Here is a 19,778-nt window from a genome sequence, read left to right as displayed (position 1 = left end):
AGGATTTCACCCCTGAACCTGACCCATAGAATCAAGAGTCAGAATCCATTCATTTTGGCACTGCTGAAGGTGGGAAACTGTGGCATATGCATTTCCTCAGATGTCAGAACTAAAGAACTGCAAATGAAGGTTGTGAATTTTCTTATAAAGTCTACCATGTGTATTGCAGGTCTGACATCTAGTGGCCATAATAGTTCTCGTCTTCTTTTTGTTCCACTTCTTATTGTATGTACTATCTTTGCACTTTCTTCTTTTATGCACTTCTGTTTTTCTACCATCTCCTCCCTTTGTTTACAGCCTTGTGTCTCTTATAAAATAACTTCAGTGTCCTTGAAAAACACAGATTCCCATATTGTACGCCTTTTGCTTTGTGAGCCCTCCTATTCCAGTACTTCCCCCATCCCTCCAACGCCATGAAGATTTATGTTAAGATTCAGTGTGCTGCAAAATTTGTCATGCTTATAATGTGAGCCACTGCTGTATATCATCAATGCTAATTGTGGGAGAAATAGGCAACACAGGAAAATGTGTGTGTATTCTTTCATTTGTGTTTGTAAATTGAGTGCATCCTATAAGCCATTTATAAATTGTCATTGGTTCATGCTTTCATTTTAAGTTGAAATTGCTAGTAGCTACATGACAAATCATGCAACTTTCTTAGTTCCAGTAATTTAGGCTTCAGAACTAGCAGATATTTTGGGTTCAATTTTTTCCCCGTACTGTTTCTTTTCTTTCAGTTAAAAGAATGCTTTGGCAACTGTGTGGAAGTCCATTTTTTAATAATCATATGATTACACAGAGCAGCAAAATACTTGGGCAATGAATTAGTTTTGAATGGAAAGCATTCATGGAATTCCATATCCCATTTCCCCTTGCCCAAGGTTAAAGAGCTGTAGTAAAAGAGTTGTAGGCTAATAAATTGCAACACACATCACTTAAAGAAACTTGTGCTGAAAATAGTGCCACAGCAACACTGTAGAAGGGGAGGGAAAAACAGGATATTTGGCAAGAAATAGAACCAGGGTAACTCATTGAGGAGTGCATCATCTACAGCTTGAATGAGATTGATATTAGAGTATTGGGTTAAAATGTAAAGGAAACTCCAGAGTACGTTGGCCACTTCCATCATCCATAACCAGCACTGACTTTTCAAGAATAATAGATTTTGTAGAGAGTGCCTGGAAGAGATCAGTATACTAAAAAATGTATGTATCCCACAGTTCTATTGTCCATGTACTGTCACACATTGTGTATTTGTGATATACAATGTTTTAAGTTATACTACACTGGATTGTGATATTCCATTTCTGTTGAATTAGATGCTGCATCAAAGATGCTTGGAGCAAGTATGACATCTGGTGGCTAAAACATAGTCCACCTCTCAAATTTTCTTTATTTTTTTATTTTACTAGAGATTCATTTACAAGGGTCAATATTTTATAAAGCAAAAGCTGCTATTTTATAAAATATTCCAGATGGAGAATTCTTTTTCCTTTTTCACTTGTTTGGAGTGCAGGACATCCATTGCTAATATAATTGCTAAGAAATATTCTGAACATGTCACTGTTCCAGGACTTAGAAATGGAGTATTGATGGTAACCGTTAGTAAATGAGGTCCAACAAAGTGTTTTGGAATAAAGGATATGTTGCAAGTCTAATTGATTGAGATTTGATTTGATTTGATTTACAAAACTGTTATATTGTCAAATGACTCAATCCCATTATATGGTCTCATGATGAATACTTTGGAAAAGAGTGACAGGGTCCTGACTTTCTAAATATTTTTTCTTCATTTCTTCTCTTCACTAAGAGCAGGAAATGAAAATATTGCTAAGCTGCCCAGAGAAAGAAACAATATAACAAAGCAAAGATTCAGTTCAGTGAGTTTCAGAAACAAGTTATAATGAGAAATTGTGTGTGTGTGTGTGTGTGTGTGTGTATGTTTTGGGGTATGTGTGTGTATTAATTACTGTACTTTGGTGCATGTGTGTTGGTGTCTGTGTCACACATATGCCTTTTGTCCCCTTTTTGCACACTTTTACTTGTAGAACAATTTATTAATTGTGTATTTGAGAGAGAGAGAAAGAGAGAGAGAGAGAGAGAGAGAGAGAGAGAGAATAAGCCTTTACGTATATAGTTTCTTGCTATTTCTTCACATGCTGGTTAGCAGTTGCGGATTAGGGACTGGAGAAGGGTACAACTCCATTTACCTCAAAAGTGATGTCCTTACTTTATCACCATTTGAAAGACAGTTGCTAAGCAAGGATGTTTATTTTGAAGAGTCACGGCACATATTCCATTGAGTGATTCTCATGTAGCTTATCTGAGGTTGGAATAATTGAAAACTAAACAACTAAAAGTTCTGTTGTAAATACAATCAAGGTCGGTGGGGGTGAGGCATTTAAAAATGTCAAGATGGCATCCACGACTAGGCAGTGCAGTGCACAATCCTTATACTGTACATTAAAAAGGGTTCAGGTCTTTGGTGGTCTTTGCCATAATCTTAACTATTTTGAGCCCACCCGCACCCTGCTGGCAGACATCTCTGTAATGAGAGCCAAAATATGGCTTCTAGGCACTTATTTTCCAATGAAACAGACCAAAAGAGAAAATCATTTTATTACAATTTATTAAGAACATTCTGATTAAAAAGGATTCTTATCATTCAAAGAGGGAACCTCAAGACCCAGCTTTCATAGTTATCATAACATAGTTGTGATATAGTTATTATTCCTTTTTATAGTTATCACAACAAAGGAAATTACAAGAGAAAAGTTGGCTGTCAGGACAAAGGTAAGTCTTCCTTTGCATAGAAAATTGATTACATGAAATTAAGTATATTACATGTTACCACATGTATGTGCATTTAAATGAAGTCTGACAAAAGCAGGGGTGTAAAATTTAAGATTTTAATGAGGGGAAAATCATAAGGTTCAAACCAGATATCAAACTAACAAGCTTTCTTTTTTCAGGAGACAAAAGTCCAGACATCCCATCCTAGCCTGATTTGGGGAACAAAGACAGTTGTTTTTTTATTTTGAAGTTGCCAATGTTTGTTCTATCAAACAAACCCTTAACATCATTTTAAAAAAGAGAAAAATAAGTCAAATTAAAATACAAAATAACTATGTTCATTAGCAAGTACAACAATACTACAAAGTCCATGTTGTTGGAACTACAAAGTCCATCCTATGTGGCCCCCATTTCCCCCCTTTGAGACTAAAGGATGAAAAAAACCAAACCTTTTCAGCATCACCAAAAAAGAAAATGTTGGAAAACAAAAACTTAAGGAATTTGGATCAATAGTAACAGAGACCGAATGCACAGAAGTTTCCATTTAGAAAAGAAGTAATAGATTTATTGTAAAAGAAAGCTTTCAAAAGTTACAGCAGGGACTCTGAGTAATACTGCAGGCACTGTGAGTAATATCACAGGCACTATGAGTAATAACAAACAAATAAAAAATCCTATTATAACAATCAAAATAAAAACACCCCCAAAATGATTTCAACTATGTCAAGTCAGGTAACTATGAAGTAATGACATTTTTAAAAATGAAGGAAAAAGGGGCATGAACATACAGTGCACTACAGTATGAAAAACAGCATATTAAAATCTACCAAAAAAAAGCCCCCAAACCCTCTTGTAAAAGGCATAACAACCTGAATATTGAGTACACAAACTCCTGCTTGATTTGCCCATCAAAAGTCTAGAGCCAGGGCTGTCAAACCCGTGGCCCGCAGGCCGGGTGCATCATGGGCTGGCCACGCCCATGCCCAGTTTAGCAAAGGGGGGGGGGAAGTCACAATACGTCACATGATGATGCTGTGACGCTGTGATTTTGACACCCATGATCTAGTGCAGTGTTTCTCAACCTTGGCAACTTGAAGATGTCCGGACTTCAACTCCCAGAATTTTCCAGCCAGCATTTGCTGGCTGGGGAATTCTGGGAGTTGAAGTCCGGACATCTTCAAGTTGCCATGGTTGAGAAACACGGATCTAGTGCCTTGCAGTTCTGAATATCATTTGGAGACACAGAGGAGATTTCAGTTTGGAGTCTTCTAATAGCATTGGCTATAACATAGATGTAGATGTCACGTGATGCACACATTTTGAGAAGGGCAAATTCTAATTCAGCTACCCTAAACCTGGCAAATGCGAATACAACACAAAATGGAAGGGAGATGTCCATTTAACAAGATGATTGTGTATATGTCATTCCATATTTATGCTGTTGGGCATTTTCCAGGTCTGTCGCTGTAGCACTCAGTTGTGTCTGCCAACAGGAAAAGAGGTTCTTCTTTCCACACATGGGGTATGCATATTTCTCCCTCTTGGGAAGAATTAAATCCAGAAGAGGAGACACCTTTGTTCTTTCTTCCAGTTTCTGATAAATGATATTGGCAGGAAAAGAAGACAAAATTTGTTAGACTTCTGATTCTTGGCAGATATGGTTTCCCAGCAGATGTCAAGATAATTGAATTTCTCTATTATCACTAATTCATTTTTAATTTATTTTTTTTCCAAATATTGGACATTTCATGCAGAAAGGCTTCATCCATATGTTCTGCCTGCCCAAGTGGTTTATAATAATTGCCTAGAAATCTTTGATGGTGTCATTTTCAATTCCCTCATGTTTTTTACTCTTATTTAAACACAATCAATGAGATTTGCATACATCGATTTGTGAATGCCTAAGCAAATATACTTTTGCTTTTAGTTTAGTTTAGTTTAGTGCAACTGAACATTCACCCTTAATGTTGGGTTTATACCTTTTGAATACATTATAGCCTTCTAACATTGTTATAAATTATCTGAGTTACCATTTATGAGCAAGGGAAATCAGGGATGGACTTCAAAAATTTCATCAACGGGGTCTCTGCCCGGTTGCTGGGTGGGTGTGCCCTAGCTGGCCTCCTGTACCATGGGGGGTGGGGCTTTTGTCTTCCCCAGGCTCCAGAGGCTTTCTTCGAGCCTCTGGGAGGGCAAAAACTTTCTCCCCCAGGCTCCGGAGGCCTTCTGGGAGGCCCATTTTCCCCCTCCACGGGCCTCCATGCGGGCCCTGCACTTACCTCACATCCAAAATGGGCCACGTGGAGACTCCTGGGAGGGGAGGGGGGGATAGGCAGGGCCAGCCAAGGGTGGGATTTATAGGTTCTCCGAACTATCCATAACATTAGCTATGGGTTCTTCCGAACCTGGGCGAACCCATAGCAGCCCACCCCTGAGGAAAAGCTAATGTCAGTTTACCTTGCTGGAGGATCAATGATTCAAATATGGTGAAAGTAATGTAGGCAAGTAACTGGAAATAATACCACATTACATTGAAAAAGCCAATATGCACTTAAAGAACTGTTTCATTGTAAATTCCATCAGGGAAGGGTGGATTTATTCAGTGGCAAAGTTTATTACTCTGTGCAGGCTAGAAAATGTGGATAAAATCACAAGGTTCACTGGAAGACTTCTGATCCAGTCATCCACCTGTTCTCCTAAAACCTTAACAAGTGACAAATCATCCTTGATGGGCAGTCCATAAAAGGATGAGGGAATGAGGGGGTAAATGAGAACTGATTATTGCAATTATAAACTCATTTCTTTGATTAGGCAAGTACTGTCATGTTCTATGTTCTCACATCTCACTGTACTGTAAGTTCTCAAACCTTTTAGCTTTAATATCCTGAGCTCAGCCACACCAATACTTCAGTGAGAGGGTTCAGATTAGACTCTATAAAAAAATAGAAAAATGGTCCCAAAGTGGACCATTTAGTAACTGAAAGGCCTGTTCTAGTGAAGAAAACAAAAAGAAGTGCAAATTCTTGCAAAACAAACGCATAGAGACATTGAAGGAGGCAAAAAGAAAATTTGAGGAGCATATTGCCAAAATTGTGATGACAGATAACAAAAGATTCTTTAAATACATTAGAAGTAGGGAATCTGCCAGGAAGACTATTGATCATTTGGATGAAGAAGGAGTCAAAGGTGTGCTAAGAGGAAAAAGGGAAATTGCAAAGAAGCTCTCAGAGGGGGAATCAGCCAAAATCAACCATACAAGGGTGACAAAAGAAGAAACACTAGGCTTTACAGACAAATTGAAAATTGAACCTCAACAAATCACCAGCTCCTCTGAGGGTTATAGAACTGGGATTGTGGACCTCCTAACAAAAATATGTAACCTTTCTCTACACTCAGCCTCTGTAGTTGAAAATTAGCCAACTAATTTTCAACAGCAACTCACAAGGATGCGCAGAAAATTATAAGCCTGTAATTTTAATATATGTTCTGGGAAAGTTCCTAGAAGCTGCTATTGAAGAAAAATCACAAACATTTGGAGGCCTCCCTGAAGATACCCAGAACGGCTTAACAAGATCCTATCCAAGTAATCAGTTATTGGATAGTGTTAATAAACATGTAGATAGAGTGAGCCTATGGAACATAATTGCATAGATCTGTTCATCAAAGAGTTCTCAATGATCTTAGTAGCCATGTAATAAAATAAAATATGAAATAATAAATGGATAGGTCTTCTTGTGAATAGGCAACTGAGTACAGAATACAAATGGACTAAATGGACATTTCTAAAATGGAAGGATGTAACTAGTTGGGCTCACTAGAGTTTTTTTCCTAAAACCGGTGCATTTTAAACATATTTATAAATTATTTGTAACTGGGATGATTAATCAAGTTGGCTGATGATATTAAATTGTTCAGGCAATAATAATAAGCAATAATCTCAAAAGGGACATCATAGTGTCAGAGGCCATTCAACGTGATTCACATCGGAGTCCCAAATCCTAATTACTCATGCAAAGTAAAAGGATCAAAGTGACCCATGAGAAAAAAGATCTTGAGTAATGCTAAGTAGTTCAATGACAGTTTGACACAATCTGCTATAGAGCAGGGAACAAGCCAATAGCAGGTTAAAAATAATAAGAGATGTAGTGAAAACAGAGATGCTGTACGATGTTTTTATATAAACTGACCACACCTGAAATATTGTCTGCAGTTCATCATCCCTCAACAGGGGTACAGTAGAACTAGAAAAGGTTCAGAGGAAGGCAGCTAAGGTGATCAGAGGGTTGGACAAACTTCCTATGAGGAAAAATTGTAGTATTTGAAGCTCTTTAATCTAGACAGGAGGCAAATGAGTAAATGCGACAAAGGTGTACAAAATTATGCATAGTGTGGATAAAATGGATAAGGGATTTCTATTTCCTTTCATCCAAATATTAAAATCAGAGATCACCCAATGGAATTAAATCCTGGAAAAATCAGGAAAGATACTTTGTTTTATGCAGCGCATTCTATTTATGGAATTCTGTATCACAGGATATGGTGCTGACTACCAACTCGGCTGGCTTCAAAAAAGGGGTGGACTAATTCATGAAAATCATGGAGATCAATGGCTATTAGCCTGGTTGGATCACAAATGCTTGTGAAAACCATCTGCTGAGAAACTAGTTGGCTTCTCTGGGCAATTGGTTGGCTATTGTGAGAACAGACTTCTAGACTAAATGAATCAGGGGTCCAATCCAGCAGACACTGCTCATGTTCTTATATTCAGATTTATTTATTTTTTAGCAATGTGATATGCCAGTCCTGGATATAAACCCATCACATTATAAAACTATCACATTATTTTTTTTTCCTTTTTGAGCCATGATCACAAGTTCTAGCTTATTTATTCATAATGTTTTATAGTTTGAATCCCTAGTGCTGCATAACAGAGTGAGCTCCCGTTACTTGTCCCAGCTTCTGCCAACCTAGCAGTTCAAAAGCATGTAAAATGCAAGTAGAAAAATAGGGACCATCTTTGGTGGGAAGGTAACAGCATTCCATGCACTTTCGGCATTTAATCATGCTGGCCACATGAGCATAAAGATGTCTTGGGACAACACTGGCTCTTCGGCTTTGAAACAGAGATGAGCACCACTCCCTAGAGTCGGGAATGATTAGCACATATGTGCGAGGGGAACCTTTACCTTTACCTTATATTTATCACCTCCATAGATATATGTGAAATGGAATTTGGAGAAAAAGCCATCTCAAACCTTTCTTCTCAGCAATGGGACAGCATGTCACTGTGTGATGGGGTCAGTTTTTTGAACCAGAGGTGTACTGTTTTGCAAGTGTGACAATTGAAAAAGGAAACCAAGATAGTGTATGCTTTTTACTATAAACAGTGATGCTTTTTACTATAAACAGTGATGTTATTTAGAGCAGATATATAGATCACACTAGTGGGTGTTCACCTAAAGTCAGGTTTCCTCCTAAATCTTCCTCCCAGAGACTATCCTCCTTTACCTCTTTATCTCCCTCCCTGGCTTGACAAAAGAGGGTGAAACAAAAGGAATTGACTTGAATTTACTGTAATATGATGGGCATGGCTTGACCTCTGCCTAGAACTGCTCAATCAAACACCTGCTGCTTCTTCTCCATTGGGAAAGAGCCTCTCTCAGGTCTTCTGCCCAGTCCTTCCTAGAAACCAGGGCTTCTCCACCAACAGCCTGATTTAAACCTCCTGAAGGGTCTTCAGTGAAGCTGCCATCTGCAATTAGCAAGCTTCCTTCTTCTCATTGTTGTATCTCGGGTGGAGGCCTTTTCCTTTTGTGTCTTCCTTTCATCAGGGAAGCATCCACACATCATTCTCCATCCTGACCAGGAACCAACAACTGCTCTGCACATTTCTATCTCTGACTTTTCTTTCCAGCTACTTTGTTCATTCCATGCCCAGACTTTTCCACTCTCATCCTTTCTTTCTTTCTTTCTCTCTCTCTTTCCAATGTTTAGATTAGATTGCCAGCATCTACTCCAGTAACTGAGTGGTTAGGTAACTCCCACAGGCTGTAGTTCTCAACACCTATACCTTAGCCAGGATCAATGGGACATCTCACCCAGGCGTGAAATACACTTACCTTTGCTACCAGTTCGGTAGCAATGTGAGTACACCTGTGTCCATTCGCAGGACCTTCCATGCATGCGCAGAGAGTGCTGCAAAGGTAAGTGAACAGCAAGAGGGGGGGGAATCCCCTGTGCCAGACAATTTAGATTAGCTAGAAAGGAAGAACTCATGCTTTCTAGCTAATATAAATCATGCGTCACAGCTGATCGTTGGAAAAACCAGTTCACCCAAACTGGTAGCATTTTTTTTACTACCGGTTTGGGTGAATGGGTTTCCGAAACGGACCAAACCGGTAGCATTTCACCCCTGATCTCACCATATCAACCCTGATATGCCAGGTCGGTTCATACAAACACAGAAGAGAAACATAGAAATCTGACAGGAGCAAAGACCCACTACGGCTGCTGGAAATTGGTTCTAATTTTCCACTACATTTTTTGTGAAGTTATTAATACTTTATAACATCATGTTTGACTTTCTGCTTGACAGTTTTGAGGCCCCATGTTCTTGATTTTGCCTTAATAGTTAAAAGACTGCCTTCTAGTGTCTTCATCAAGCCTTGTGACAGCACAGCTGCCCTTCGAGGTCAGAAGTGAGCTTCTGTTCTCCCTTTCACTCATTCCAATGGCTGACTCACACTAACAGAAGGACAGCCAGGCCAGGTTGTCATATGCTGGGGATGGCAAACCTTTTCGGCATTGAGTACCGAAATGGGAGCATGAGCGTGCCAGAAACCAGAAGATCAGCCACCCGGTACGCATGCCGGGAAGATGATCTTCTGGTTTCTGGCGCATGTATGCGCACTGGCAGCCTGGTCTTCTGGTTTCTGGTGTGTATGTGCATGCAAAGACCAGCTGGCCAGTGCATATGTGCACACTGGAAACCGGAAGAGTAGCCACCTGGTGCACATGCCAGGAAGGTGATCTTCCAGTTTCCTGTGTGCGCACGGGTGCCGGGCGGCTGCTCTTCCGGTTTCTAGTGATCCCACAAGCGTGAAGACCAGCTGGCCAGTGTGCTGGAACCCAGAAGAACAATGGGCAATGGATCGTGTGCCTGGAGAGATGGCTCTGCAGGTCATTTCTGACACACATGCCATTGGTTCGCCATCACGGTCATATGTCATTAGGTATGAGGTGTTTTTTTTTAAGTATTGATTTTTCAGTGCTTAAAAATGTGAACCAGAGTTATAATATCTGAGTGCAAAAATCCAGATGATTACTAGATAACATTATTTTCTTACAAGGACCAATTAGTATTCTATACTATTGAGTTCCCCGTGGAAGCGAGAGCTAATTATTGGTGAATTTCATTTACTTTTAAGATACCACTTTACCCTAAAAAGCAATTGAAGAAAACAGCTTGACCAGGAATAACATAAGGAAGGAGCCCCAAGAATGAAATAAATGATATTATTTGAAATCTCACTATCAAATCTTAATTTGCATTGAAGATGCTTGTTTACTCATTAGCTTCAAAGGGCAAATATCTAGTATTGGATATGTTATCTTTATGTCATATCTAAAATGTGAATGTAATGAAGAAAACTGAAATGCTCACCACTGCTGAGCTATGGCTCTTTCATTTTCAATCATAAATGAAAATGCAATCTGTTTATTTTGCTGGAACTCTCAGAACCTTTAACTGGAGCTTGTGGCTCGTTGATAATGATTTTCGCCCCCAAGAAAATATCATTATGTTTTCCAATAATGAAAAAGAGTTGAATGCATGGCAGTAAACATAATAACAGGAAAAACAAGTAACACAAATTTTAAATTCAGTGAATAATAAAACTCAAAAGATAGTTCAGCGGGCAATTTTAAACAGACTGTATTTATTCTGGAGGTACAATACAATGTGTAAAAATATATAAGCAACTTAAGAGTATATCCCATTCATTTATTATTTAAATATAGCTACATTTCTCTTTATTTGGCATGCCCAACATACAAACATGAGGAAAAAGATTGTTTTCATTATAAATGGGAGAGAGAGGAAGAGGAAGCATTAAGAGAAGTCTCGATTATAAAATATGGCTTTTTCTTTGTAAGACAAAGACAAACTACAATCAGTGGTAAGTAGATCTATCTACTTTTATTTTACTCAGCAAAATCAATATTTGCCAATGTAAACATAACTCCTGGATATGCAGGGTTGACAACGCAGAGCTGAAAGTGTGTCAACTATTGGAAGAGGATTACATTTTATGACTTGAACAACCATTACTTGTGAATGAGAGATTTCAACTCACATTTTGAATTTGAATTACCAAATATATGTAGTTTAGAAAATGAGGTAGTACAGCCTTGAAAGAAAACGTAAGGACAGTGGGCTACAAAAAGCTCCTCTTCCCATATCTCTCAGCTAATTGTTGGTAAACTCCCAGCCATTCTGGGGAGATTCTTCTATTCTAGGTAGAACACAATAAATGTATTGACTTAGACCCTTCATAAGAAGATCTGATTGCTTGCCCCTGACACTAACCCAAGCAATCCTCCTGAACCCAAAATCACATTTTGGGAAACCCAGAACTCCCATTCATTTTTTCAGAAAGTGTCCAGTATCCCTTGAGCTCTGGTATAAAGACACTACTGGCAAGCTTTCACATCATTACTAGCATATTTGTCTTTTATGAAGCCAGTTGACGCATCTTGGCCATTGCATCAAGGATTTAAGAAATGCAAGATATTTATAAATAAATAGCCTTGGTTTTTGAACTGTTCTTTCTCTCCAGCTCTTTTTCCTGGAAGATTATGTACACAAAATATATCATGTCATGGGGTTAAGTGTTTCCACAGGATGACTCACTGAATAGCATTACTTTAATCCTTTATATGTTTGCATCAGCTCAGCATTGAATTTAACTCCCTGTGGATTAATTCACTGGATCAAGTGACTATTTTTTTATATTCTCACAACACATGAATCCTCATGGATCCAGGTAAGTGTGGAATTCACCCATTGGTGAACAATACAACCTCTCCAATTTTTCACTTGAAATAGGAGTGCACACTTATAATAATGTTTACCTCTGTATGGCTAAAATACTTCACTTGCTGATTTCTGCCCATTAAGTTGTATTAAATAGATATGAACAGGAAATTGTATTTTTCTCATAAATTGGTGACCCCATTCAGAAGTTCCCAGATGACTTTGCAATAGCCATTAGTATGGATTATTGTGGAAAAATTTCTTCTTGGATATCATTAACATAAGAAATGTGTAGATTGGCTAGCCTGATTTTTTGTGGGGTTGTTGTGGCAAATTCAGAATTGGTAGGTGCCTCTTTGGGATAATGAGTGGCTCACTGTTGAATGGCTCATCTCCCCTTCTGCATTGCCATCATCTCTCAGACACTGATTACAGTTTTGTAGCATAATCAGCAATATGTTGTCTTCTAAGGCTAGATTGGTTAAATTTAGCAACTCTAGGCAGCAAAAAATATTGATAATTAATCAGCACAAACTACCCATATCTATTATGACTGCAGCTATCACAGACTGCTGGCCATTAAGTGTTTGAGGTCTGTAATTTGCACATACATACAGGCACACTTTCCTCTCTCGGAGCCTTTTTATTGTACAATTTTCTATTTCACTTCTCTGACATTGATTTTCCTCCAGATTTCCCAGGCAACAATCCTTAAAAGTCATCCAGGACATGGAACAGCCTCTTAACTGATCCTTTTGTATTTGGAATGTTCTGAAGTGGATTAATGGGACTTTTAAATTGGGTGAATTTTGTCAGTCCATTGCACAGTCTGGAGTTAGTCATTTTCCTATACCTGTATCTTTTCTCCACTGACATTGGATGGGAAGTACATGAACATCAGGCTCAGCCTTTCACCCTGCAGGTATCAGCAGCCAAAATCTCATTGGCACTGGCTAGAGACCAATGCCAGCAATCACTTTATTGTTCCATAAGCATAAAAAAGAAAATAAAAGAAAGCTTCCATATTTTGTGCTTTCCCTGACTTGGAAGGTACAGCAAGTAGGACCTTTGGCTGCAGATGTTGGTGAAATCTATGCAGGAGTTTTGAGCAGGCTTTCGCAGAAACCTTTTTGTTCATTATTTTCTTCTTTCAGGAAAGGAAAATATTCCAGATCAGGGCAAATTGCTAATGTGGCAGAGTGTGCTGCTTAATATCCTACAGTATTACCTGACTTTGGGTCTACAAAAAATATAGAAATGTCCCTTTCAATTTGGAAACAAGATATTAAAGATAATTTTGATGACTTTCTTAGAAATATTGACTATGATCTGATGCCTCTGAGAGATATGGTACACTATCAAGTTTTAGCATTGAAATGTTCTCAAGAATCTTCACATGTAACTTCATACTTTACACTAATATGTGTATGCATGTGTGGGTGGTGATTGGTTGGCTGACTCTTTAAGCCTCTGTGCTGTAATGGCGTTGGGGCCAAAAAAATTTAAATTGAAGGTGGAAACTCCAATGGCAACAGCACTTAAGACTTGTATACTGCTTCATAGTACTTCTCAGGCCCCTCTAAGCAATTTGCAGACTCAATATATTACCCCCAATTTGGGTTCTCATTTTACCAATCTTGGAAGGATGGAAGGCTAAGTCCACCTTGAACCAGCGAGAATTGAACTGCTGGCTGTAGGCAGAATTAGCCTGCAATACTGCATTCTAACTCCTGTGCCACCACCTTGGGAATCTTGATGTACTAGGGCAAGGGTGTCAAACTCATGATGGCACATTGTCACGTGATGTATCACTGTGGGGATGGGGCCAGAGTTTGACACCCCTATACCAGGGAGACCATGGGATGTTATTAAGATGTTGTGTAAAAGAAAATAGTGGTCAACAACTTTTTAAAGGTTATTTTATGTTACTTTAGCAGGTGTTTGGTAAAAATTACTCAGAAATATATTTTTATTGTAGGATAGAATTGTTCTAAATTAAGTCTGTGTGTGTGTGTGTGAGAGAGAGAGAGAGAGGGAGGGAGGGAGGGAGAGAGAGAGAGAGAGAGAGAGAGAGAGAGAGAGAGAGAGAGAGAGAGAGAGAGAGAGAGAGAGAGAGAGAGAGAGAGAGAGAGAAATAACAACCATTGGTAAGCAGTAGAATATTTTAAATAATTGTTTTATATTAGCATTATCATCTTGATAATCAAAATATCAATTGGAAATTATGCCTAATAGAGTGGGCCATTTTTAAATCAGCCCTCTGGTTCTCTCTCTTCTAAATGGATCTGGAACTGAGAGAATTTCAGAAGTCTATGTTTTGGGAAGCCTTTTAAAAGAAGGACAGACGTCTGCAAAGGAAGACATGCAGCCAATCTAAAAGATGAACATCTCACTAGCTTTAAAAAGTTATAATTCTTTGGAATGATAAAAAATCATGTCAGCACACCAGGATTATTCTAACCTCAGTAACTTTCAGATGGATGGATTTCAACTTCTAGAATTCTCCAGCCAGAGTTAGGGTTAGGGAAATTCTGAAAGTTGTAACCAACCCATCTTAAAGTTGCTGAGGTTAAGAAACACAGTTCCAGGCCTATACTTGCAAAACTAATACATACTGATAGAAAGGACAAGTACGAAGAACAGTTCTTAACTATGGCGCTTCAGTGACTAAAGCAATAAACTGGAATGAGAACACCGTAGAGAGGGGAGGGAGATATTTAGGCAACCATGTGTGTCATTGTAATAAAGCCTGCCAGGCAGGGGTGGGTTTCTCGCCCCGTTCCAACCGGTTCGGTTGGAACGAGGCCAGCGGCGTCCTCGCGCATGCGTGCCACGCGCACGCGCACATGCGTGCCGTGCGCATACGTGCGCGCCGTGCGCATGCGTACTAGCGTCTGTGCGATGCTCCAGCTGCTCCTGGAGGATCGCGCAGGCGCTGGATGCGTCCTGCGCATGCGTGGAAGCGCAGAATTCGGCAAAACCGGGTAAGGAGCAGGCGCGGGCGCGCACGGGTGCGCAGGCGTCGGCACGCGCGGGCGCAGGGGGGGGCTTCGCCATTCCCGGAAGTTACTTACTTCCGGGTTCGGCGACCAACCGGATCGCGGGGACCGCCGCGAACCGGTTGAAACCCACCCCTGCTGCCAGGTGATCATTTCCAAAGCTTCACATTCCTTGATTAGCACAGCTCGAGCACAATGCAGCATAAAGATTCAAGCAAATGTCTCCTGGAGGTTGAGCAATTTAAATTGACTAGCAGGGAATTATATCTGATACCCCCACACACACACACAGACACAAAGCAGAGTTGGGTTATGAATTGCTTTAATGTAATGAAGCAACCAAACATGGTTTGGCTCCTGATAGTGGAAAAGAAATCACTGTGACTTGCAGTTTCCACTCCTGATGAATGACAGTGGGCCATCCACAGCACACAGCTTCCGGCAGACGTTCCAACTCTGTGTGTTCCTAAACTCTCTCAGCCTTTCCAAAATAAAGATTCCAACCAATTTTTTATTTAACAGTCCAAGATTTCACTGCGATAAAAATTGTAACCTATAGCAAAGGGATTCCTTATCACTGCAGATTGAGGACTGCTGTTTTCTTTGTTAAAATGGGAACTGCTGGTTTATACGGCAATAGACGACTCCTTAGCTCAGTCCAGAGGTGGTATTCAGCAGGTTCTGACCAGTTCTGGAGAATCGGTAGTGGAAATTTTGAGTAGTTCAGAGAACCAGTAAATGCCACCTCTGACTGGCCCCACCCCCATCTATTCTCTGCATCCCAGGTCCCAGCTGATCGGGAGGAAATTGAGATTTTGCAGTAACCTTCCCCTAGAGTGGGGAGGGAATAGATATTTTACAGTATCCTTCTCCTGCTACGCCCACCAAGCCATGCCACGCCCAGAGAACCGGTAGTAAAAAAAATTGAATCCCACCACTGGCTCAGTCCCACATGGTCCTTGGGGGAAATGACATGGAAGAACATGAAACCTGGAATCCTCCCACAGGAGAATTAAATCACAGGCATGGTTAGATTTACCCACGTATCATTCAGGAGTCCCCATAATGCCCAATGGCTACCTTGCCTTTTTAAAACCAGGATAAGTTATCTAAGTCTTAGCAATTAGCATTATGGTACTATCCAGATTTCAGTAGGCAAAACACAAAAAGGGAAACAGCTCAGGTAATTTAATCTTTCACATGCATAAAACAATATAGATTTTCTTTCTTTCAAAACTCCAATGCTTGCAATCTATTGAAATAATAACAAGGACAACAGCAATAGCATTTAACAAATCATATTACCAGGATTTTCCGTAGTACCAAGGATAAATACATGTCTAAATTTTAAAAAAATCACAGGCAGCAATCCTTACAACTGACCCCCCAAAGTAGTTTGATTTAACATAAATATAATTATCCCAGGGCTTTGTTTGCAACCTCTTACATCATTGAAAATCCTACCTGATTCACTTATCTTTGACTTTAACCCTGAAAATAACGAAGCGTAGATCATGGAAAATTGTTTACCCCATTTTTTGCCAGTTGCTGCTTGCCCATGCAAGGCAGGGGCTTTAGTGCCTGAGGTATAGGTAGTTCCTGGATGCTTTTAGGGAAATGAGAGGGTGGGAGAATCTGGAGGATGGTTTGCATAGCTTGGAGGTACAAGGATGCAGGCGTATTCCCCACCAGGCAGTTGAACTTGTCCTCTCCAAGCAGCACTGCCCAGGGTTCAGGATGCTCCTGCAAGACCTTCTGCATCTTAAAGCGGGGGCTAGGCATGAAGAGCAAGAGGTAGTCGAGGCAGAGGTTTTTGGAAGCCACGTTGACTTTGGAATCCCACATCTGTTCTAGGATGACATCCAGTGGAGTGAGCCCTTTGTTGTCTTCTATCCTAGGACAAGCTCCGTTTCCTAGCAAGATGAGAACAGTCTCTGATCTCAGGAGCTCACAGGCCAGGTGCAGAGGGGTCTTGCCATCTTCAAGATGAAAACAGCCGGTCCTATTGATGTAAGAGTTCAGGCTAGGCAGCTTGTGTGCGATGCTGATGATCAGCCCCAGGATGTCCCTCCTGTCATAGGTTACAGCCATTGCTAAATGAGGAGCAGAGGATGGGCAATAGCAAAAATGTTCTCCAGGAACTTTGAGAGCTTCTTCCGGAAAATGAGACAGCAGATACTGGGCATAAGGCAGGTGATTATGCACCACAGCATACAGCAATGCTTCTGAAGGGGAATATGTTCTCATGTTAGCACTCTCCTCCCAGTAGAAATATTCCATAGTCCTCATGTCCTCTAGCAACCACACAGGTTTGTGATCTCGGACAGCCTGGTAGAACATATAAGATAGAAACTTGCAATGCCTGCTCTGGGCATCCTGTAAACTGGATACATTACCACTGGCCATATTTTGAGTCTCTTTTGTGCAAAAATGAATAAGCACAAGAGCAGCAGTAGTAATAATTCTCCGCACAACGGAAGGTTGGCTTTCAGTTTCAATGCAGGCTCCAGAGGCTGCTGCACCTTCAGGCTGTCATTGCAGCAGCTTGCTCTGGACTGCACCAGCCAGAATGCATAGCTCTGCTCTCATCTCCACCCATTCACTGCTTTCTCTTGCTCACTGCGGTGATTTTGTTGAAGTAAGCACAATCACGCCAGCTCAGTTAACCATTGATATGCAAGCAAGCAGCATATGAAATCAGCTACCAGATTAGAATGCCAACAATTGTGATTTTAAAAAAACAAACAAACATAAAGAAATCTGATTAGAGGGATCTGTTTAGAGAAGATTATGATTCCCTTTGAAATTAAAACCACTGTTTGACCTGGGTGAAAATCCTTGGTTTTTTTTTAGATGCTCCTTAAATAATGTCCATGATAATTTGGTCTCTTTATGATCCAACCTAGTGAACTCAAATATAAATTTCCATTTTACCCTGACAGATTATTGAATAATAGCCCTCCAGCACAAGCTTGTATACATCTGGCTACAGTAGCTGTGGGTTTGAGAAAATTCTGCTGTTCTGGGAAACTGGATGTGCAAATCTTTAAAAAGTGACACATGTAGCTAGTAAAATGAAGATTTTTGTGATGCAACGTGTAGGGATAAGATGCAAAGTGATGTTGTTAAGCAAGGCTAACATTCTGGATCTTCCTGGATTTGGAAGGGAGTAGTTTCTCACTGTTTCATTTTCACATTAACCTACTTTACAGATTAGTCCACACTTGGTGTATTTTCTGCCTTAGAATGGTGGAAAACCATATGGCTCATTTTTGCCACTAGAGCCGTGACAGGTTTTTCAGCAGTCATTTTATTGGTCCTCAAATGCCCCTAATTTGCACAACCAAAATTTGGTTGCAAAATCTCTGATTTTTGTGCCATGATTTTTTGTTCCTTTCTTTCCTTCAAAGTGTAGAATTGGGGTGCTTATTTTGTACATCTAAATGCTGCCAAAAAGTGTTTCTGCCTTACCCACTTTTGCCACCACTAAACCACTGAACTCGTGTGTGTGTGTGCACACACACACTCTTTGAACACCCCAAGAGCTCCTCCTTTTCTTTTAAGTGAGAACTAACTTAGAAAGTTGCTCATTTCTGCTATAATGTGCTGGTTTATTATGGGGGATTTTATATATAAGAAGGGAACTTTTACATGGAAATAAGACAAATCCAAAGTTTTGAAGACTAACTATTGAATATAAATATAGAAAAAAGTCTAGAAAAAAATGAACAGAATCAGAGCATTCCTCATTTTTCTCATCTATAACTTATATTAGCTTATTGAAATTTGGAAATATACAAAAATATTTTAGTTACTCTTTAGTTACTCCTTTCCTCCTCTTTTCTCAATTTTACTGTATATAAGCACTGAACAGAACTTCCTTTAATTGTATGATATTATAAACTACAATATTTTAATACCCATCATAAACATCTTCATCATAAAGTATACATGACAACATTTTTATGGAGTAACAGCCAGTTTTTCAGGCATTTCTGAAACACATTGCCTATTAGATGTTTACAATGGTGTTACTCTCCACCAGTGGAAAGGATACACCCATGTTTTGCAGAGCAGAATCACCATGATGATGCAGATGAGAAAATAGCCTGGAGAACCCACAATGCAAGTGGGAAGGTCTGCTCACAAAATTTGCCTCCTGCAAAGTATTAAGCTAATTAAAGTGAGTGGCATCATCTGTAAAAAAAACATAAGCCAATTTATAGAAACCACTTAGGTTTTTCTCTGTTCATGTGTTGTAGTATAGAAAAAAGGTAAAGGCAAAGGTTCCCCTCGCACATATGTGCTAGTCGTTCCCAGCTCTAGGGGGGTGATGCTCATCTCCGTTTCAAAGCTTAGTAGCTAGCACTGTCCGAAGACATCTCCGTGGTCATGTGGCCAGCATGACTAAACGCCAAAGGCACACTGAATGCTGTTAGCTTTTCACCAAAGTGGTCCCTATTTTTCTACTTGCATTTTTACATGCTTTCAAACTGGTAGGTTGGCAGAAGCTGGGACAAGTAATCGGAGCTCACTCTGTTACGTTAGGGATTCAAACCGCTGAACTGCCCACCTTTCTGATCGACAAGCTCAGTGTCTTAGCCATTAAGTTCCCACATCCCTTGCAGTGTAGAATACAGCATGCCAAACTCAGTAAATTCAACTATTCAAGAGTGTCTTCCTTTTATTACCATGGTTTTCATTCTTCTTTAAATAGACTATTCTATGCATTATGGACTATGCATTTTGGACTGTGACTGTGTTTTTAGTAAAATAAATAAATAAATAAGGAAAACAATTTTTGTTGTTATGCAGTTACAGTCATGTCTGACTCTTCATGGATTCTTCAAATTCCACAGCACACCATCCCACCCTGTCCTCCACTGTCTGCCTAGTTTATATCCATTTCCTCTGTGATACTTTATAACCAAAGAAAAGAATAGCTGTTTTCA

At 39.8% G+C, this 19,778-nt stretch overlaps 1 protein-coding gene across 1 annotated transcript; it reads right to left on the bottom strand.

Annotated features, from left to right (window-relative positions):
- Positions 1-15,999: 15,999 nt before the first annotated feature.
- LOC106545835 (ankyrin repeat domain-containing protein 9) lies at positions 16,000-17,607 on the bottom strand. The gene has a single exon (XM_087719117.1). The coding sequence runs from the start codon at positions 17,230-17,232 to the stop codon at positions 16,339-16,341; it is 894 nt and encodes a 297-aa protein (XP_087575243.1). The 5' UTR covers positions 17,233-17,607; the 3' UTR covers positions 16,000-16,338.
- Positions 17,608-19,778: the final 2,171 nt, after the last annotated feature.

Source organism: Thamnophis sirtalis, unplaced genomic scaffold (assembly GCF_051295495.1).
Source record: "Thamnophis sirtalis isolate CommonGarterSnake01/CBP01778 unplaced genomic scaffold, rThaSir2_p1.2 scaffold_6, whole genome shotgun sequence".
NCBI lineage: Eukaryota > Metazoa > Chordata > Lepidosauria > Squamata > Natricidae > Thamnophis > Thamnophis sirtalis.
This window is presented reverse-complemented; position numbering and strand designations above follow the sequence as displayed.

Coding starts and splice junctions, on each gene's coding strand:
- LOC106545835 (XM_087719117.1), bottom strand. CDS start 17,232: ATGGCCAGTGGTAATGTATCCAGTTTACAGGATGCCCAGAGCAGGCAT.